The sequence below is a fragment of the Culex quinquefasciatus genome, chromosome 2 (assembly GCF_015732765.1).
Source record: "Culex quinquefasciatus strain JHB chromosome 2, VPISU_Cqui_1.0_pri_paternal, whole genome shotgun sequence".
NCBI classification, from domain to species: domain Eukaryota; kingdom Metazoa; phylum Arthropoda; class Insecta; order Diptera; family Culicidae; genus Culex; species Culex quinquefasciatus.
The window spans coordinates 1,925,123-1,948,537 of record NC_051862.1 but is presented as its reverse complement, the minus strand read 5'-3'; the positions used below and the strand labels follow the sequence as shown (position 1 = coordinate 1,948,537).

At 37.5% G+C, this 23,415-nt stretch overlaps 1 protein-coding gene across 3 annotated transcripts in view; it reads left to right on the top strand.

Moving 5' to 3' along the window:
• The window catches only part of LOC6034558 (hemicentin-1), a 185,284-nt gene extending 162,719 nt beyond the window's left edge, over window positions 1-22,565 (top strand). For all 3 annotated transcript variants that reach the window (XM_038250127.1, XM_038250126.1, XM_038250128.1), the window contains exons 10-17: window positions 3,425-4,239; window positions 4,312-4,441; window positions 4,497-4,751; window positions 9,009-9,269; window positions 9,340-9,480; window positions 14,821-14,915; window positions 15,087-15,911; window positions 21,517-22,565. In XM_038250127.1, coding sequence (XP_038106055.1) covers window positions 3,425-4,239; window positions 4,312-4,441; window positions 4,497-4,751; window positions 9,009-9,269; window positions 9,340-9,480; window positions 14,821-14,915; window positions 15,087-15,911; window positions 21,517-22,419 — 3,425 coding nt within the window. In that variant the 3' untranslated portion in view covers window positions 22,420-22,565. The remainder of the gene's footprint in view (window positions 1-3,424; window positions 4,240-4,311; window positions 4,442-4,496; window positions 4,752-9,008; window positions 9,270-9,339; window positions 9,481-14,820; window positions 14,916-15,086; window positions 15,912-21,516) is intronic.
• The last annotated feature ends 850 nt before the right edge of the window (window positions 22,566-23,415 follow it).

The window sequence follows — 23,415 nt, the reverse complement described above, 5'->3', positions numbered from 1 at the left end:
TCAGAGAAATGCGAAACCCCCGAGAATTGCTCTTCAAATCCTTTTTTATTTTATTGTTTAACTCACTCTCACCATTCTGCGTAACTTTTGTTGTTCTGTTTCAGCGCCGTGTGTACGATGTTGTTTGTGTGTGGAAGAAAAACTCGCGATAATAACGCCCTGGCCCGCGTGCCATCGGCGGCCAATCCAGGAAAAAGCGCGCGCGCCCGCCCGTCATTTATGGGTGGGATTTTGGTTAGGTTAATCCGGGCTTCCGCCCCACCACCGCGCCACCGCGCTTTTTACGACCCTGGAGGTGTGATAAAGTACGACGCAGAGCGCGCGGTATTAATTCGAAACTGAAACAAAATAAATTGCCGCACGCATTTGTGTTGTCCTTGGCGATTGAATTCGGGGGAAATCCTCCTCCTCGAGGGTCGTTTTGTTACAATTTGCTGCGAAACATGGTGGGTTCACTTGAACAGCTGTGGAACACAGTAGGCGAGGGCATATTTTCACTGCCAACTTTTGCACCAGCGTTGCATTTTAAATGTGTTTAGTGAAATTTTCATGGGTTGCTGCGAATGCAATCAGCCAACCGTGGAAAGTTGGAGGGTAGCTTTTTTGGGTGGAGGAGTTTGGGTTTGAATTTTGTAGTAAGCGTACGTGAGAATTGAAATTTCTGCCTCCACTTGCAAATGGTGACTTGTTGAATAATTAATAAATCAAAAAACCTGAACAAAAACACTCTTTAAGCTGTTCAGTTGGTTGTTGCTTATCGACTTTGTTTGAGCGGCTTAATTTTAAACAGATAGCCTGAATTCAGATAAAATAATTTTGTCATATTAGGAATTTTAATATTTTTCTCATCATTCCTTCCATTTTTAAATGAAGGGTTTAGCGCTTCATCCGATTTGTTTTTTTCCTGTTGATGGAAATATAATATGCAATCCATAAAAAAATCGTTATAATAATTTCAAGAAAACTTTTACTTAAATAGCTCATGGTTGATATTTAACTTTGCCTGCTTCAGTGGAAATTGTTTTTTTTATTCCTCGGTTCAAGTCATTCCCAACACGGATAAAAAAGAGTTCCCAAAATCGTGAACACCCGTTCATGAAATTGGGAACCATGAACAAAGTGTTCAAATTCCATGGTACGTTTTTGAAAATCGTACCATGGCATTTGAACACTTTGTTCGTGGTTCCCAATTTCATGAACAGGTGTTCACGATTTTGGGAACTCTTTTTTCTCCGTGACGAAACGGAATTGCTAGAAAATACTATTCCCCAGAAATTAAATCCTTTCCCAGAAATGTTTTCTCATTATTGTTATGATAAAAGAATGATTAATTTAAATGATAATCATGAAATGAGATGAATATGCTAAAAATTTTAACAATTGCAATTCAGGTGTCAAATGATCGGGATTTTTTGACACCTTTCGAAAATAGTACTTCATTTTTTTCTGAAAATATTTAAAATTTCCATATCATTATATTTTTTCGATATTATACTCAAACATAAAGTAATTGCAATATAAGTATGGCTTCATCTATAAAGTAGTCACGCTAAAATCCGGCAAAATTTACCCCCCCCACACTCCCCCTCTTTGTCACGCTAACCCTATACTTATAACACGCATTGTCAAACTTTCTCAGACCCCCCCATCCCCCCCTAGAGCATGACATACTTTATGGATGACGCCTATCAAATGATCAGGAATTTTTAATACCTTTCAAAAGATATATTTTTTTCTTGAAATAATCAAAACAGTCACTAAACATCGTTTGTTCGAAAATATACTGAAAATCTAAGAAATTGCAATTTAAGTATTAAATGTCCGCGATATATAAAACTTTTCGAAATAACTTAATTTTTTACTGATAAAAATTCAAAACTATTTATTATTAATAATAGACTCAACATTAAAGTAAAAGCACTATCGGTTTCAAACGATCGAGATATTTAATGCCATTCAAAAGTAACAATGCCTTTTTTCTGAAAATACTGGAAATTTTCACAAATTAACTTATTTTCGAAAATATTGCCAATATTTACGAAATTTCAATATGGGTATCAAATGTTCAGGATTTTCGGAACAAATAATTTTTTTCTCTGGAAATTCTCAAAATTATCCCAAAACTACGTATTTTCGTAAAAAAAACCTCAATACTTAGTGGTTGCAATATGTGCATAAAATGATCAAGACTTTTTAATACCTTTCGAAAGTAATAATTCCTTTTAAAAATCCCCAATTCTTCGCAACATAACTTTTTTTTTTGAACAAAAAAATACTTAAAATTAAATTGATTGCAATATTGGTATCAAATGATTGGGATTTTTTCAAACTTTAATACCTACCGATTTTTTTGAAAATACTCACAACTTTTGCATCTTTCGAAAGTAAGTATTTTTGAAAATATACTCATAATTTTAGTGACTGCAATACGGGTATTAAATGACCATGATTTTTTATGTTTTTGTAAAATATTAATTCAATTTTGTTGAAAGTATTTTTTTTTGCAAAACTACGTGATTTGAAAGAAAAAAAAAAGTGATTGTAATGTGGGTGTCAAATGAAAGCAATTATTTTTTTTTAAATACTCAAAATGTACACATTTTCAATGTGGGTATAAAAAAGAGGGATTTTGAATATCTTTCGAGAGCTTTTCTTTATTTTTGGAATTACAAAAAATTATCACAAAATTAGGTATTTTTGAAAAATACACTAGTTTTTCGTGATTGCAATATGCGTATCAAATGATCGGAAATTTTTCAAACATTTTGAAATACAGTGGACTCTGTGGCTGTCGATCTTTTCGATATCAATATTGCTCCAGCTGTCAATAGATTGTTCAGTCCCTTCAAATAGATTGCTTTGATATTTCGTTCTATAATTTGATAACGCCCGCTCTCAACGGTCCTTTCAAAATCGACAACGAGAAAGTCCACTGTAAAATTTCAAATTTCCACAAAGCTACCTATTTTCAAAAAAATATTATGTAGCTTAATAAAAACTTAAAATTTGCACAGAAATCAACTCACTTTTCTGCTAGTTTTGAAAAAAAAAAATTATTGGAATTTAAACACAATTTATTGCTGACAACAATGCTATTAAAGTGTTAATTTGTTCTCCTGATGAAATTGCCACTGGAATTTTATTGACAGCACTCGATTAATTTTATCAAGCAGTTAACGATTGAATTCTGCTCTTTAATTGTGTCCAGAATTTTTAATTGGCATTTATTTAATTTTTAACGCTCTTGACAAGCAGAACAATGATGGGAATATTGTGGTGGCATGGCACACTTGGATTCATTGTGTATTCTAATAATCAGTATTGCAATGTTCATCAAACAACATCCTACACACGTGTTACAGCTAATTAATTAGTCCTTTTCAAAGCACAGTAAACTAATCTCCCGCTCTCAACCCACAAATAGACAAGCCAATTGTGGTCCTGAACATGGACCCGGAGACACCGGTGGTCGAGAATGACCAGGCAAACATTACGCTGCTGTGCAACATCGTCGACGGCAATCCGTTGGTGCTGACCAAGGTGCGGTGGTTCTTGGACGGTGAGTTCTTGAAGGAACTGCCCGAGTGTGACGAGGCCAGCACCGGCGATGAGAATCTGTGCGAGGTCGATCCGACCAAGATGCTGCTGCAGAACGTGGGCCGCGAGTTTATCGGGAACTACTCGTGCGAGGGCTTCAACGTGGCCGGTTGGGGCGACACGAGTGAGGAGAACCCGTTGGATATCTATTACGAGCCGGGGAATGCGACGATGGTGCATTATCCGCATGTGGCCATCAAGCGGAAGAGTGTGACGTTCAACTGTTCGATTGAAGATCGGGGAAATCCCATTGCGACGAGGTATCGATGGCTGCGCGGTGGCAAACCCGTGATGGATGTGGTCACTCCGTCGTGGACCGTCGATCCGGTTGGGCTGGACTCGCGGACGACGTTTTCGTGCTTTGCGTACAACGAAGGTGGCGAAGGAAATGCCGCGGAAGTGAGGCTGGAGGTGCACGCACCGCCGGCCTTTGTCCAGAAGCTACACCCGTACACCGGCGCGCTGTACTCGACGTCGAACATCTCGCTGGCGTGCCGGGTCGAGTGCGTTCCGTCGTGTACCATCTCGTGGTTCAAGGACGGCGTCGGCATCGAGGACAGCGACGAGCGGTACTACATCACGAGCCAGTACCTGGCGGCGGAACCGGCCACCGGAGACTTTGAGAGTGCTTACTCGGTGCTGGTAAGTGGCCATTCAGCTATTATCACCCACGGGAAGTGTTTAACTTTTAACTGTTCCCCCTCTCGATCACAGCACTTCAACATGTCCGCGTGGCCGGATGGCATCCTGGACCGCATCCGTGACAGCTCCAACTACTCCTGCGTGTCATCAAACAACTCAGCAGGCCCTGGAGTTCGCAGCACCACTTACTTTGGCGTCGAATGTGAGTTCCCTCCCCATGGCCTCCTGCGATGACTAATTTAACTAATTCTTTACAGACCCCCCGGAAAACACGTCCCTCTCCAACGCGGCCATCTCCGTCGAGGAGGGCAAAATTCCGCCCCGGATCGTGTGCTCGTCCCGCGCCTACCCCGAGCCGGCCTTCTACTGGACGCGCAACGGCGAAACGATAGTGAAGGGCAGTGCCCTCGTGGTGAACAGCGTGCTGGGGCGGGACGACGCCGGAGTTTACACCTGCGTGGCGTTCAACAAGCACGGCAATCACTCCACCGATGCGGTCATCGATATTCACTGTGAGTTTTCCCGGAAATGCTTTATTTTTTATAAACGCACGCGAGGTGTGTGTGTTTTTTTTTGTGTGCGCGTGGAACTTTATCATTAACGGTCCATTACAGGTGGAAACGCGCCGTGCTATCTTAATTTTTAATTAATGGAATCAGAGGTGAACTGTGGCTATGTGTTGAGACTGCAATAAACCGGCGATATTTTTTTTACGGTTGGAAGCATAATGATGGTTAATGTAATTGCTAGAACTGACGATAAAAAGCGGTTCAAATAACTGGACGTCAAAGGATTTAATTTCCGATACAATGACTTTGTTTGCGTTCTGTGGCGTGTAATTTCCCGTGCATTTGAGCTGCTTTTGATCCTTTAATCAAGTTCCAAAAATAAATCAAGAACGGAGGGATTTATGCTTTTTGTTGAAGCGTTTTTATATAAGGGGAAATCTACAAACAAACCGACAAAATTGTCGGGTGTTGGTTAAAAACATTCGTATGAGCTGAATTCAAAAAAAAAAAAATTTGTAAACAGAGTGACGAATATTGGAGTAAATAATCATTTAGTATACATATCTTATTAATTGCAATTTATGTTTTTTTTTGTGGATTTTAACCAAATTAGAATTTATTTTGAAATAGTCAACCTTTCAGTTTTTTTTTGTAAATACTTAAATAACATAATGGACATGATAGTCATTGACGTGAAATTTTATTTTAAAAAATCACTTCATTTGAAGTTTTAATGTTGAATATTCAGATTTGATTATTTTTAAAAATTCTCAAACTGTTATATCTTGCAATAAGTTTGTATTTGTTTTTGTTTTAAACGAGTGTAAAACTTACAAATTTTCACAAGAATTGTCTTTTGAAATTATCATAATTTCATAACTAGCATAAAACATTTTGGGTATGAAATAAGGCGAATTTTGTATAATTGAATTCACAAATTTTCACAAACAAATCATAATTTCATAACATATTGGATATGGAATGTCGTAAATTTTGCATTAATTTGTGCAACAATGCCATTTTACTTTAAAATATTTTTTTAACATGGTAAGAATATTTTCGAAAATCGGCCGATTTAGTGCCTTTTGTTTTTTGTTTTTTTTTTGTATTTATTGATTTGGCTCAAACATTTTAGGGGCCTTTCCCATGACCATAGAAGACATATTTTCAAATTTTGGAATCGAAACTATCATTTTAAAATGGCCAAATCTAAATTACCTTTTCAAAATAAAAAAAATGCTCCATGGATTGTCTATGTTCATACGACTTTTTGAAAAAGTAAGCGAGAATTGTGCAATATTACTCCCTTTTGTAATGATAGAGTCAGTTGCAAAACCCTAAAAATATTTTTTTGAAAATACTAGTTGTCGAAATGTTTTATTTTGAAAATTGTTTACATTGAACATAGAACCATTGCACGGAGAAAAAAAAGTTCCCAAAATCGTGAACAAGCGTTCATGAAAATGGGAACCTCGAACAAAGTGTTCAAATCCCATGGTACGGTTTTGAAAACACACTGAACACTTTGTTCGTGGTTCCCATTTTCATGAACGCTTGTTCACGATTTTAGGAACTCTTTTTTCTCCGTGTGGTTTCTGAGATATTGGTTCTAGAAAATAAAAGGCAGTTAGACTAAATAAGCTTCCATTTTCTTGTTTCTTTTACTTTTATCAGCTGTACTTCAGCAACTAGAGGTCCGATTTTCAATGTCTCCAAGGCAATTGTATTGGAAACACTCTCAACTTTTCGAAAAAAAAAATATTTTCAGGAATAGACAATCATGAATTGATTTTTTTTCAGTTAAAATTAAACTTTAAGTTGCTATACACTATATATTAGGGTGGTCCAAATCCGGACTTTTTTGGGGCTACCCCCTAAAATCAAAGATTGGGCTATCACTAGGCTAAATTCCAAATTTGAGCTCATTCTGACCACGGGAACCCCTCCCTCCAATCGCTTAAAGTTTGTATGGGAAAAATCGTCCAAATGTATGAAGAAAAGCAACTGTTTTACTTTTTTACCTGTGGGAGGCGCCATAATTATCCGATTCTTACCATTTCTCAAATGTAGAACCTTCATTAAATTTAGAACAACTTTCCCGAAGACACCATATTTTTAGGATTTTTTCTTGCGAAGTTATTAGCGCCCAAAACTGACCCTTTTTGCGCGGCCAGCTGTAAGGGGCTACCTAACAACGATGTTCATTTCCAATAAGTACACGCACGTGCTCTCTCTCAGGTTCAAACTCTCTCACGAGCTTGCTCGCCTGTCTGCCTGCCTGTTTACCTACAAGCGCGCGCTGTTTCTCTGCTTGGACTTTTGTCGTCGTCGTCGTTTTCGTTTGCTATCCGCTGCGCTGCGTTCTTGACATGTTTATTATAATGTTGAACTAAAATACCAGGTTTGTTTTGAGATATAAAATTTTATGTAATATGTGATCAATAATAGATATCATATTATAAGAGAGTGTGAGAGTGAATACAAATTTGATGAATTAGTTCATCCATGAATCGTCATCTGTTCTGATCCAAACCTAATGGCAAACGTTTTGGATTTTAATTTATCTGCTTTTGTTACAAGAAATGCCATGCAGCAAACTACCTAAAGGATCAACATTTGTATTACCTGAAGATTTTTTTTTAAATAATCGAATCATTATCATGTTTCTTTAGCATATACGAAAAACTGCGTGTAATGCTTGGAAAAACAAACAAACAAACAAACCTTGTTCTCATGACATCTGCTGTAATTTTTTAATTGAGCCTAAGCTGTTTTTTCTTTAATCTTTTTTTTAGCACAGTTTTTTTTTATTTTTGACATAATTTAAGAAATTATATGCTAAATATATCTCAAAACAATCCTGCTATTTTAGTTGAAAATTATAATAAAAATGCCAGAAACGCAGCGCAGCGGATAGCAAACGAAAACGACGACGACGACAAAAGTCCAAGCAGAGAATCAGCGCGCGTGCTTGTAAGTAAACAGGCAGGCAGGCGTGCGTGTACGAATTAGAAATAAACATCGTTGTTAGGTAGCCCCTTACAGCTGGCCGCGCAAAAATGGCCAGTTTTGGGCGCTAATAACTTCGCGGGAAAAAATCCTAAAAATATGGTGTCTTCGGGAAAGTTGTTCTAAATTTAATGAAGGTTCTACATTTGAGAAATGGTAAGAATCGGATAATTATGGCGCCTCCCACAGGTAAAAAAGTAAAACAGTTGCTTTTCTCCATACATTTGGACGATTTTTCCCATACAAACTTTAAGCGATTGGAGGGAGGGGTTCCCGTGGTCAGAATAAGCTCAAATTTGGAATTTAGCCTAGTGATGGGTCAATCTTTGATTTCAGGGGGTAGCCCCAAAAAGTCCGGATTTGGACCACCCTACTATATATTCTATACAATATCCTAAACATACTTTATGAAAAATCTGACAAGTACTTTTCGATTGCAGATTTAATTTTACATCAAAAACTGAAGTCATAAGGTTTTGATCGAGTAAAATGTCTATTTAAAAAAATCTGAAATACTTTCCATACTTTTCTATGGCTCAAAAATTGGTTTATTGTTCCCTAATCAGATCGAAAAAAAAAAATGGATTTCGGGATATTGATTTTGTTTTTGTTACCTTGAACATTTCACACTTAATTATGAGTCTAGTAAAAATCTATAAAATTATTAATAAAATAAGCAAACTTTAGGTTTTTATAAACAAAAATCAAGTGAATTACATTTTGCAAACCTCAGTAGAGGAATATTGACCCAGGGAGGTAAAAATGGGCCAACATAAAACATTGTAATCACTCAATTAAAACAAATCAAAATTGCAACAAAATAACCCCCCGTGGCACATTTTCCTCAACACTGCCACGTTTCATGCTGAGGGCGCGCGCGAATGCAAATTTATTGCCAACACCACGACCACGCTGCTGCTGCCTGAGCCCACAATTGGATCACAGTGGGCCTTGAAGCTCATCATTACGCCTTAATGAAGTGTTGAATTTCACCCCCCGACTCTCTCTCTCTACGCTCATGCAAGATGCACAATATTTGCATAGCCTACTGCGTGCATGCCGGGAATTCCAGGGCAGCACACGTGGCAAACAGCAGCGTGGTGCATTTTCACCTGCTGCTGCGATTCTAGCACTAAGATAGCATGAAGAGGCCAAACAAAGCAATCGCTGCGTTGGCGGTCTTCCTTCGAGTGGGTAAACAGCTCCGTTGGCTTGCTGAGATTTTATCGCGAGTTTTCCTCCTCTTTGCAGACAAGCCCACGTGCGGCATCGTGCGCAAGGAGGTCAACAACGAGGACGTCCTGATCTGCACGGCCACCGGCAGCCCCCGCGAGTCCGAGTTCGAGTGGAGTCTCAAGTACGAGAACGACACCCTGCAGTCGCACAAGACCGGCGGCGACGCGTACGAGAGCATCCTGACGCTGGACAACGACGTGTCCGCCATGAGGACGTACGTGTGCGTGGCCAGCAACAGCGTCGGAATGGGGCCACCGTGTGAAATCGAGGTGGCAGGTGAGAGGAGACTACTTGCGTTAATTCCATTCCTGGGAGGCCGATCTTAACCTTGCTTTCACCGTTGTAGGTTACGTCGCCTGGTGGCTCAAGGGGGACATCCTGACGCCGTACATCCTGATTGCGGCCGTGGCGGCGCTGCTGCTCGCCGTTATCCTGATTTGCGTTATCATCATCTGCATTTGCCGGCGCAAGAGGCGGCAGGACAAATGTAAGTTTGCCAGACTAGCCGGAGAAGCTAGCGACTGTAGCGAGTCGGGGTGAAACGGTGAAGCGAACCAAACAACCGGTGAAATCGGTGGCACGTGGATTAGCACGTCCATTTGCACTCCACCACAGCACACAACACAACTGTCTGTCTGTCTACCATTTTCTATCTCTCTCTCTATCTCAAATTCTGACTGTTTTGCACAAGTTCACAAGTTCAAACATAAACACAAACACACACCAACTCTTCCCCTTCTTGCGCTTAGATCTGTAGAGAGATTGTAGAGGTTTCGTGCGCGACAGGTAGTATAATTAGAAAGTTGATTACTTTTCATACCTTTTTGTGTTGTGAACAATTTCTTGCTCTAACCCACCGACATGTGTGATACTCATCTGCTTTGCGGCTTTCCGTAGGGTTCAATCTGTTTGATTGGGAATTAACGCTCACAACCTTGCTCACAACCTTGCTCACAACTAAATTTTAGGAGGAATTTGAATGGGATAATGAACTGAAGAAGAGAATAACAAAATAAACAATGCACCATGGGTTTCCTATGTACATAGAACCTTTTGAAAAAGTAAGCGAGAAATGCAAAATGTCAACAAAAAGAACTTGTTTTGTGAAATAAAAATACAGATTTTCGAGGTTCGTGAAAATTGCCAAAATAATTTTCATACATATACATATAGCTTTTTGCACCAAGTTTTAAGTTACATATTATTTTCGATTCGTCCCCTGAGGAACTGTCTACAAATTAATTTACAATCAAGTTTGACTATTTTTACAATCAGATTATTGCAAGATTGAGTCCGTGAGTTTGACAATTTAGAAATAAGGAGACAACAACTTCCTTCGTTACTGTGCACCCTTAAGAACCAAAAAAATAAACATTTTATATCGAAAGCCTCTGTGAATGAGATGAATTTCGTTGTTGTTTCACCTAAAAATGTTCATGCTGCATTTCAATTCATTTCCATTGACTATTATATTTTTTAAAGTTTAAAAATAGGTCTTTTGACCTCAATCGTGCACAAACAAATTTCTGATCAATCTCATATAAGGTGGGGCTTTAATACCAACAAATCAAGAAAGAATCTCAATTTTCGAAAAATCGAAACTTCCTTTTTCGCAAAAAAAAATAAAAACCTCAATTTTTATACTGCGATATCTCTGGAACCACAAGTCATACAAAGTAAAGAAAATTGGACGTAGAATCGATTGGCTTAGTCTATTTTCCAATTTAAAAATTATGTTCAGTTCATGTTGCGCAAATGACACTATTCACACAATTTTCTTTAAAATCAGTCATGGCTCGACTTTGTACGAATTGACAATTATCACACTTACATGACGAAATCCAGTCTGCAACCCGCTAAGGTCTCCATGCGAATGCGAATGCGAATTGTGATTCCAGAGATATCGCAGTTTTAAAATGGATTTTTTATTTTTTTGCGAAAGAGGGGAAACTTTGGGGTGGTGTCAAAAAGGAGAGGGTGGTCCAATTTTGACGGAAATCGAGTTTCTTTCTTGTATTGGCAGTCCTATAAATTTGAGCTTTATATACAAAAAAAGATGAATTTTCGAAGGTTGATAATTTAGTAGGGAAATTTGTTAAGGTAATATTTACTCTTTTTTGAGTAATATAACAATATGATGTAATATGATCAATTTATTTAAATATATTTTGTTTTGTCATAATAATTAAGTAGCTTTTATGATATTTACCTAAAGTCTTTAAACAAGAAGTTTTTCTTTCTGACTTTAAATGTGATATGCCAAACATTTTTTTTTGCAGTTTTGAATATGACTGAAATTTTAGGGTTTAGCTGTTTCGTATTCCCAAAGAAGGCATTTTGTATCATCTTCATTGCACATTATTTTCCATACAAATTCAGCAGCAAAAATATTTTGTGAAAAATCATATTTTATATTCTTTTGAAGGAAATTTTTTGTTCGATTATGTATCTTAGGTAAAATTGTAGGTATGGATGAGGACTACTCCGAAAAAAAATAGACACGAAAAATTCGATCGATCTCCAAAACAAAAATTTTCCTTCCATAAATGTGTCTCCTAAAAATGCACTATTTTTTTTAAATTCCAGAATTAGTAAAAAACTTGGACAGTGTTATATTTTTCAATAGTTCTTTTTCAAAAAACTAAAATCTTCACAAAAAAGTGACTTAGAACCATCCAAAAAAAGTGACTTAGAACCATCCATAAACAACGTGGACACTTTGACAATCGCTGACCTCTTACCCCTGACCCCTTACGGTGGCCACGTGGTTTATGGATAGTCCCAAGTCAATTTTTATGAAGATTATTTTTTTGTAAAAGAACTATTGAAAACTTCTGAAAACCATTTTTGAAAAACACATTTTCGAAAGCTTACAAAATTCCCCACATTTTCTATTTCAAACTTTGTTGGAAAAAGAATAAATTGAAATTTTGTAAATAAAATAATGATCCTCAAATGATATTTTCTCGGTGTTGCCCATCAAAAAATATAAAAATTGTAATAACGAGCTATGGTATGGTGATTTTAAATGTGGGAAAATGCATTTCTAATTGTTTTCAGTTGGCTAGACTTCTATTTCTTTTAAAATTTTGAAGTTTCTGAAAAAAAATCCCCACCGATTTTTCGAACATATTTTGAAGGGGGCGACATAAACTTTTAAAAATATTTGCAACGGCCTTACTCAGGATTTGATCCAATTTTCAATACTATAAATTTAAAATTTCGTTAAATTTTCTGCTTTTCTCAATCAAATTTATTTTGAAATGTTATAATCAAGAATTACATTTTGAAAGTGTTGAAAACATTTATTTTTAATATTTTAAATGTTGGGCTGATAATAACTTTAAAGGAATATCTCTTGCCTTTCAGTTAGAATAACGCTAATTTTTTCTATGGAAAATTTTTCATAAGGAATGATGAGGGAGGGTCAGAGATTTCCAAAAAAATCAGGTTTATGGATTTGGAATCTTTCAAATAAGCAATTCTGGATTAAAAAAAAGTACATGATAGTCATAAACAATTAAATAAGTATTTTTTATCAAATTCATTTCCTTAAAAAAATAGATAAATCTTATCTGTTAAAAAAATACCTGGACGACAACTGGCAAGCTACTTATTAAACAAAGCCTTTAACATTTTAAGGGTAAATGGAATTCATCAGAAATATTGTACTGTAAAACATATATTCAGTTTTACGTAAACGCCATTTATGCCAATGTGGAAATCAGTATTTGAAGATAGTTAATCATTTGTAACTTTGCTTACATATGTTTTTAGGAGGGTTGTGAGCGTTTTTTTCGAATCCAATTTTTTAACGTTTGCTTACTATTTATTCCTCCATGCCATCTTATTTGAATGAATAATCTTAGATATGAAACAACAGTACAAAAAAAAACTCATTGTCTAAATGTTTGATAACAAAAAGAGTAATAAACTATGTAGAAAATATTAAATTCATCCAATTAGTTCATAAACTAGATAGCACTCCTTTTCCTAACCGCACGCTTCAACGACTAACTTCATCAAACTCACCAAATCAATCATCATTCACCACGAATCGAACCTTAATTCTCTTCATCTCGATGTCCTAAATTTCTCATCTAATCTGAACTCATTATGCTTCTTTTTCTCTTTGTTTTTCTTTTACTTCCATACTCCAACTAAAAAAAAAACAAACAAACAAAAAACAATGTTTTGTGACATATCTCTGTTTCCGTTTTTTGCCACATTCTTAAAATCAAAACAATATTTCAAAATTATCAATGTTTTTGTGCGCGTGTGCTGTCCCGTTCCTGTCCGTTACTAAATTTTTATTAACAAAAAAAAAACACAAAACAATCATCAAACCGCAAAAAAAATGCCGCAAAACCAATCTAGCTTCCATCCACATCGAGGAGATTGAAGATGCGGAATTTTCCTTCATGAAAAATCAGAGGTAAGTGTAACGACTTTACTAGCTAGTTACTATTAAGGATTCAGTTCTACGATAGGTGGGTGTTGGAATTTAGCTGGTGTAAATTGTCTTCTTGACACACATGACTTGGACTAAACTGCATGCCTCTTTTATCGATGTGTAATAGTTGGGTCTGAATTCATTCGCTGACTGACATTTAGACAACTTCAATATTTATTTCGTTAGATTTAGTTTAGTATTTGTTTTCTCATTTAAAAATCTGGAGTTTTTTTTTAAATGGTTCATTAAACCAAATTTTCAGTTTTTGCTTTTAGGGTGTTTTTTAATAAAAAAAAAACTTGAAATTTGGTTTCTTGGATCTTTAAAAATAACTCCAGAAATGTTTTATGGTTTAATTCAAAATAAAATAACAGTTTTGTCTAAAACTTTAAATGACAGTAGTAGGCTGTGGCGTTTTTTCTTCTTTCAAAATATTCTAACATTTTACAAAAGTCAAGGACTACTACGAATGCATTGACGTCATGGTGCTTCAAACTTAGTCTTGCCTTCAAACATAAGCCTACTGAGCAACATTTTAGAATTTGGAGTTGGACATAAATTCACACTTCACAATATCAAAATTTACATTTATTGTTAAAAATAAGCAAGATCTAACCCTCATCAAATAATTCGCAAAAAAAAATACAACTAACTCTTAACCCGGCGTCAAGGTATCGGTCTCAGGATTGGTGATGGTGTTCGTCGATTTCTTCAGATCTTGTTTCTCAAACCACCCTCTCCTGCTCTCCATCCGAACCTTTTTTTTGCAAATTTCGCAAAACGCCGCCTGCTTAGGTCCCCCAAGTCCGAGCTGCCCGATGCTTCCGAGAACATACAGCAGTACGACAAGTCTCTTCGATGGCGCGTCCGCCGCTTCTTCGAAAAGCGCAACAGCATCGACCTGCTGAAGCTTTCCACGCAGAATGGTATTTTTTTTCGTTTTTTTATTTTATTTGTTTTATTTCGCAATTAATCTCCGTTTGTTTCTTTTTCCTAACGTTTGTTTTCCGTGTTTATTTTTGTTGCCGTGCCTGATTTAATAGTTATTACTTATGTTAAAAAGCCACAAGTTCCTACAACAACAACAACAACTACACCTTCAGCAACAACAGCAAATGCAACAACAACAGACACTCCAAACAAAGAACCATCGCAAGCAAGCGATGATAGAAATGAGAATGTACCAACAGCTAACGCGGATTTAGTAGGTATGAAATCTGTGACCGACTTCTTCAACTCTCTCACTGTTTTGATTTCCTGCAAATATCGGCGACTTGTGTAAACTAAATTTGAACTTCTTTTCCAGTGGATATCAACATTTTTGTGTCGATTAGAAACCCTGTTTTAATGAAGTTTTCGTTTGATTTATTTCAGTTACTGGAGAATCATCGACTGCTGGCGGATCCCAGATCGAACCAGGAGAATATGAGAACCTTCCCTTCCACGGACTGGCGACCCCGCCTAAGAAGGTAAGTTGAGCACGTGGTCGCAACAAAACAACCAAACCAAACCACCACCACAACAACCTCCATGCCTACTACGATTGGCGCCCGCCTCCCGAAACTAACCTCCAATCTAATGACGCGTGCGTGCTGTGCATGACTTGTCTTTTGTCGTGTGTGTTTTTCGTGTGATTTTAGGCCATGCTTGCAAAGAACAGCCTCGCCCCGGCAGTGAAATGCCCTAACAAATCGCTAACCCCGTCGTGTTTCCCGACCCATCCGTACAACTACATCAACTATCAGCAACGCGACAACAACAACACTAGCAATAGCAACTCCACTCCCATCGGTGGTGGCGGTGCAGGTACCAAGCCCCCCTCGAGCCTGTCCTCGTACAACACCGCAAGTCAGTCCACGATGCTGACCAACCAAAGCAATATGTCCTCGCTGTCCAACAGCCAGGACTTGTCCAACAACAACAACAATTTTAACTGCAAAACCGCCGAGCGGAAGAAACTTGGCACCACCACGGCCACGACCCAGCACCTGCTGCTGGACAACAGTGACACCGTGTCCACGCACAGCTTCTCCTCGGGGAAATCCCTCAAGAGGCCACCACCCCCATCAGGTTGCGCCGACAAGAAGCTGATCGACCTGGAAACAGTCACCCCGCTCTACGAGAACTTAACCGACTCGATTCAGATCCACGAGTCGCCGATGGGCGGCACAGCCGCCGGCAACAAATTCTCCATAGATCAAGAACGCTACAAGATCAGCCTGTCGCGGAAGCCCCGCAGGTCGAACGCGCGCTCAAACAGCGCCGTCTCGAACAGCTACTACGACTGCATCAAGCCGATTCCGGCGCCGCGGCATCGGAAGTACGCGTCGACCAACTCGTTGCTCACGAAGAACATCCAGATGTACGCGAACAAGCTGGATCCGATCTACATGAATCTGCCCGTTAGCTCCGGGTACGAGACGGATCCAAGGGCGAACGAGGAGTTTGGTGGGGCGGGGGGAGAGGTAAGTTTGATGGTCATTGGTACTAACGTTAGGGTGGTCACTTGATAGGATACTCGAGAAATGCGTTTATTCGATTCTCAACTTTTTTTACAGTTATTGTTCTTGTCTCAATTCTTAAATAAAAATTCAACATCAATTGTGCCTTCTTATTATGGCTTCTATTAAAACAATAAAAATACATAATTCTTTCGCCAAAACCAAACTTTAAGCGAAGTTGTCTCGGTAATGGTGCAATATATCTCGGTTAGTTAACATTAGGCATCTTTTGTAAATAAAGAAGTTTTTCGATTAGTTTTCAGTCAATTTTGGAACAACCAAATGGTTTAAGGGCCATTTCGCGCCGACTGGCACACCACTCGAAATGCACTTCCTCTGTTTAAGTTCAAATTCGGTGGAGCTATTGATACTATCAAAACAAATAAGAATCCCGATTTTGAAACAAGTTGGACCACTCCTTCTTTTTTGGCACCGCCCCAAAGTCTGATTTTCGTCATTTTTTTCAAAAAAACATCTTTTTTCAAATGACCATATCTCGGAAACAAAAAAAGATAGAGTAAAATTCGAATTTTGAATTCGTTTTCCCCAGACGGTTTTACATAACAAACAATTTTTCGAATGTTGGGTGGAATGAAATCTCATGAGATAATATTTTTTTTTAAGTTGCAGTTTCAGCGATTGCAATTTAAATGTGTACAATTTTCAAATTTTCGATCGTTAAAATAACAATTGAGCAATTCTCTACCAAAACCGGAAATGGATTTTATTTGTATTTTTTGATTTGGCTCAAACTTTGTGGGGGCCTTCCCTATACCCAAATATGCTATTTTGTGTCATTGGTTCACCCATACAAGTCTCCATACAATTTTGGCAGCTGTCCATACAAAAATGGTATGTAAATATTCAAACAGCTGTAACTTTTGAGTGAATTTTTTGATCAATTTGGTGTCTTCGGCAAAGTTGTAGGTATTGTTGAGGACTTTTGAGAAAAAAATAGGTACACGGAAAAAAAAATTGAGGATTTTTTTATCAACTTTTTTTTTACTCAATTTCCCAAAATATGTATTTTTTGATTTTCGAGATTTTTTGATATGTTTTAGGGGACAAAAATCCGCAACTTTTGAGCCATAGAGAAACATGGTCAAAAAATCTGCCGCCGAGTTATGAATTTTTGAAAAAATAGTGATTTTTGGAAAAAATCGAAGTTTCATGCAAAAACAAGTTTGACATTATTTTCTAATGCAAAATTGAATTTACAATCGAAAAGTACTTCACCTTTTTTTGATAAAGGGCTCCGTTTTCTAGATATAGCCACCGAAAGTTTGATTTTAGCGAAATATTTACAGTTTTTCAATTTTTAAAAATAATGACCATGAGTGACCATTTCTAAAAATATTTTTTTGAAAAGTTCAGAAAATTTGCTATAAAATTGTCTAAGAGACATTGAAGATTGGACCTCTGGTTGCTGAGATACAGCGGCTTAAAGAAAAAGAAACACAAAAATTGAAGTTTTCTAAGCCTCACCCAAACAGCCCACCATTTTCTAATGACGTTATCTCAGCAATTAATGGTCCGATTTTCAATGTTAATACATGAAACAATTGTGAAATTTTCCGATCTCATCGAAAAAAATATTTTGAAAATTTTAAAATCAAGACCAACATTTTAAAAGGGCCAAACATTGAATATTACTTTCAAGTTTATAAACCAATTTCTTTTCATCGCATTGCTTATAACTCATCAGGGTCAACACGGTTCTTCTAGCATCCTTCGACAAAGTTGTAGGAAATTTAATTTCCTACAAGAATCTGCCACTTGAAAAATTTAGGGCGAGAACTGCGCCACCTTCTACCAAAATCCGGAAACGATGTTTTGCCCCATACATTTTAGCGATTTTCCCCATATAAACATCAACGATAGAAAGAGACCCCTTAACCTTAACCGATTTGGCTCAAAATTGGCACAGTTACTTATTATTGCCTAAAGAATCGAAACAGAGGTATCTCTTCAGATTTTCAAAAAAAAAAAAAACAAATTTTCTTGGCCAGTAAACATAACATAAATTTGATTGATTTATGACGTTAAATTTAGATAAAATCGAAGTTAAATGATATTTTTCAAACTTCAAACAAATCTATGTTCTCTGATCATCTGAGAACCGATGCTATCAATTAAATTAAACTAATACATTAAATTTCATCGATCTCGAGAAATTACAAAAAAAAAATCGGAAAACCGTCGAAATTCAAGGCAAAATCTGAAAAACAAAAACTCAAATTTCTTATTTTAAGCATGATTTTTCGAAATTTTGAAACAAAAGGTATTGCAAAATGCTTTATGCACCATTACATTTTGGCTACCATAAAAAAAATGCAAAATATCAAGGAATTCTAAAAATATATTTGTTCCAAAATTTCTGCACCTTTTAATAATTTGTTGCCCTAAATTAAAAATGTGTTGAAATGTCAAAAAGTGTTTTTTTTTTCACATGAAAATGCATAAATAAACGTTAAACAGTCTATTCGGAATAGTTTACAATTAGTTTTACGAGGGTTTTCAAAAATTCAATTTTTGTCAATAATTTATTGCCCCCTGATTTTTTGGAAAAAACTAACTTAATCCACCTATGAGGTTGGAGCCTTCCTCACAACAATGGCTGAACACAAGTTTCATCTATTTTTTAGATCCGGCTTCCAAAAAGTACATCGATATCACTTTAGTGGCCATATCTCGAGACAGGGTTGCCAGATTTTCAATGTTTTAGACTCGTTGGAAAAGGTCTTTTGATAACCTAACCAACGTCGGGTCGGATAGTGGAGCCGGACATAGTTTACATACATTTAAGTGAGATCCGGCTTCAAAAAAGTACATCAATATCACTTAAGTGGCCATATCTCGAGACAGGGTTGCCAGATCTTCAATGTTTTAGACTCGTTGGAAAGGTCTTTTGATAACCTAACCAACAATGGGTCGGATGATGGACCCGGACATATTTACATACATTTAAGTGAGATCCGGCTTCAAAAAACCAACGATGGGTCGGATGATGGATCCGGACATAGTTTACATACGTTTTAGTGAGATCCGGCTTCAAAAAAGTACATCAATATCACTTAAGTGGCCATATCTCGAGACAGGGTTGCCAGATCTTCAATGTTTTGCACTCGTTGGAAACCTAACCAACAATGGGTCGGATGGTGGATCCGGACATAGTACACATACATTTAAGTGAGATCCGGCTTCAAAAAAGTACATCATTATCACTTAAGTGGCCATATCTCGAGACAGGGTTGCCAGATCTTCAATGTTTTGGACTCGTTGGAAAGGTCTTTTGATAATCTAACCAACAATGGGTCGGATGGTGGATCCGGACATAGTACACATACATTTAAGTGAGATCCGGCTTCAAAAAAGTACATCAATATCACTTAAGTGGCCATATCTCGAGACAGGGTTGCCAGATCTTCAATGTTTTGGACTCGTTGGAAAGGTCTTTTGATAACCTAATTAACGTTGGGTTGGATAGTGGAGCCGGACATAGTTTACATACATTTAAGTGAGATCCGGCTTCAAAAAAGTACATCAATATCACTTAAGTGGCCATATCTCGAGACAGGGTTGCCAGATCTTCAATGTTTTAGACTCGTTGGAAAGGTCTTTTGATAACCTAACCAACAATGGGTCGGATGATGGACCCGGACATATTTACATACATTTAAGTGAGATCCGGCTTCAAAAACCAACGATGGGTCGGATGATGGATCCGGACATAGTTTACATACGTTTTAGTGAGATCCGGCTTCAAAAAAGTACATCAATATCACTTAAGTGGCCATATCTCGAGACAGGGTTGCCAGATCTTCAATGTTTTGCACTCGTTGGAAACCTAACCAACAATGGGTCGGATGGTGGATCCGGACATAGTACACATACATTTAAGTGAGATCCGGCTTCAAAAAAGTACATCATTATCACTTAAGTGGCCATATCTCGAGACAGGGTTGCCAGATCTTCAATGTTTTGGACTCGTTGGAAAGGTCTTTTGATAATCTAACCAACAATGGGTCGGATGGTGGATCCGGACATAGTACACATACATTTAAGTGAGATCCGGCTTCAAAAAAGTACATCAATATCACTTAAGTGGCCATATCTCGAGACAGGGTTGCCAGATCTTCAATGTTTTGGACTCGTTGGAAAGGTCTTTTGATAACCTAATTAACGTTGGGTTGGATAGTGGAGCCGGACATAGTTTACATACATTTAAGTGAGATCCGGCTTCAAAAAAGTACATCAATATCACTTAAGTGGCCATATCTCGAGACAGGGTTGCCAGATCTTCAATGTTTTGGACTCGTTGGAAAGGTCTTTTGATAATCTAACCAACAATGGGTCGGATGGTGGATCCGGACATAGTACACATACATTTAAGTGAGATCCGGCTTCAAAAAAGTACATCAATATCACTTAAGTGGCCATATCTCGAGACAGGGTTGCCAGATCTTCAATGTTTTGGACTCGTTGGAAAGGTCTTTTGATAACCTAACTAACGTTGGGTTGGATAGTGGAGCCGGACATAGTTTACATACATTTAAGTGAGATCCGGCTTCAAAAAAGTACATCAATATCACTTAAGTGGCCATATCTCGAGACAGGGTTGCCAGATCTTCAATGTTTTGCACTCGTTGGAAAGGTCTTTTGATAACCTTATCAACTATGGGTCGGATGGTGGATCCGGACATAGTTTACATACAGTTAAGTGAGATCCAAATGTATGTGAAAACACATTTTTATACATAATATTTGAACTACTTATCGAAACTTCAATCTGTATAAAACTCGATCTATGGGACCCTAAACCAAGTCGAATGCAACAAGTTCGGGTCAAATCGGTTCAGCCAGTGCCGAGAAACATGAGCTAGTTTGTTGGTCACATACATACATACACACACACATACACACAGATATTTGTTCAGTTTTCGATTCTGAGTCGATATGTATACATGAAGGTGGGTCTACGACGTTTTTATACGAAGTTCATTTTTAGAGCAGGATTATAGCCTTACCTCAGTGAGGAAGGCAAAAATTGACGGAGGGAATGAGAGGGGGGAGGGAGGACAAAAACTTGAAATTAAACTTGCAAAGACCTAAAACGGTTTAATCAACATGTACTTTTCGATTCCAAATTTTATCTTACAATTAAAAATGAGGTAAAAGATCGATAAAGTTTTCAATGGTTTCCGAAAAAAATGATTTTCAAAATAAATATTGGCTTAATATTTTCACCATTGCCATTGTTTTGTTATAATTTTCAAAAAATCCGAAATTTATTCTGGTTTGAGGCAAATCAAGTTATGATAAATTAAAAATTTGGCAAGTTGGTATCATAACCAAATCAAAACATTAATGAAAACCTAAAATATACTTTTTTTGCAATTTTGCAATAAATGTACGACTCGTGTTGAAAAAATCCTCTTTTCGCAACTTGTTGCATAAACTACTATTATCGCATGAAAAATAAATAAATAAGATATCAAGTGGTCACCGTTCCATAACATTCATCCACCCAACTAACACTCATTTTTTTTCCTAATCTCTCATCTAAAAGTGCCCCGGTGCGTACGACAACCACTACTTCGAGATCACCCAGCACCAGACGCGCATCCTGATTCCGAAAGAGCTCTTCCCCGTAGATAGAAGCAACCAAGCCAAGATTAACCAACTGCTGAAGAAGAACCTCGTTTCCTCCTCTTCATCCAACACCTCCAACACCTCCTCGTCCCGACGCCACATCAAACTGCCTTTACAAAAACACCATAGCTTTAATTTCCAATCGTCCCAAACGGTGGAAGCGACCGTGCGCGACCTTAAGATTAAATCGCACTCGATCAGCTCAAAAACGCTGCGAGACTATCGCAATAGCAGCGGCAACAGCAGCAGCAGTTCTGGCGTCGTCAACAACAACAACAACAACAACAGCATCATCATCAGTAGCAACAACAACAGCAATTTGATCAGTAGCAATAGCAATAGTAGCAAGTTCCCAACTAGTTCCACCAATCCATTTATTAACAGTAGCAGCACCCTAACCAGTAGCAGCAGTAGTAGGCGTTTGCAACTCGCAGCAGCCCGGCAGCACACGACCCTGGCAACGGCAACGCTTGCTACGGTCCGTCAATATCCCTCCCATTCCGGGCCGGAAAGTGACGAAGACGAAACGAGCAGCGATCCGGACCAGCCGCCGGCACTGCTTCTTCACCATCAAACCAAACCAAACCATCATCATCAGCAGCAGCACCATCATCATCACCGTCACAGCAAGCAACAGAAGCAACAACAACAACAACAACACATTGTAGGAGCGCCCACAAACTCCGCCACGGTCTACAAGTATGAATCTAACTCGATAGCCTTCAAACCTATCACTCCTGTGCCAACGAGTACTCCAGCAATAACTAACTCTAAATCATCGGTTAATAATATGTGTAAAGATAAATTTGCTATTAAATAATTGCAAAACAAAACAAAAAAGATACACTAAGAAGGAATAAAAGAAAAAGAAAACAACTGAGATAGGGGTAAAACAAACCAAAACAAAAAACAGGATCTGATAAACAATAGTATATAAAGAAGAACTAACTGAAATTAGAAAAATAACCCCGGCTTGTATTTTCAATTGCCTTTCTGTTGCCTTATTAACCTTGTTTAATGCGTTTTGGATGATGACATAACATTATCGGGTCCTTTGTGTGAGTGAAGGTAAGTAATGCGACTAACATGCTTGAATATGGTTGTGAAATGTTGCTTTCTAACAACAATCTTCTAGCTTTGTATGATGCTTTGAAAAACTATTGGTTTACTTTTTTGATTTTATGAACAGCACCTGAATTTAAAAGTGAAATTACTGCAATACAGAGCATATATGAGGAAGTAATGTGAATCATTTAAAATACAACCAGTAAAATTTAAGGTTTAAAAACTGCAAAACTCTAACTAGATAGGTTTCCTGAACAAGCTTAGTACAAAAAAGAACATAGCATTGTGATCCGTTTTGCTCAAAAGTTTCAAGGACACATTTGGTCATCGATTACACAACTCAAGGTTGATGTCTGTAAACGCTTCAGTTTCGTCAAGGTATGGTAGATTTGGGCTCCCTAAGCACGATTCAATCGACAGAATTGATTTTTTATAAAAGTAGTAAAAATAAGTGGGTGCGCATGGTTGCTTAAGATGATTTAATTGCATTTATATCAAAATTTTCAATTTTATTTATTGGCAGGGAAATCACTAAAGTTCCATTTTGTCGATTGAAGCGTGTTCATGGTGCCCAAATCTATCATGCCTTGATGAAACTGAAGCGTTTACAGACATCAACTTCAAAAGTGTCGTGTTGTATTAAATAGGCATATGTACATAGTTACTTTTCCTTTCCTATCATTATATAGTGACGAAATGGCCTACTTAAATTCGTTAGAGCACTAATTTGAGTGCTAAATGTTCTATTTTT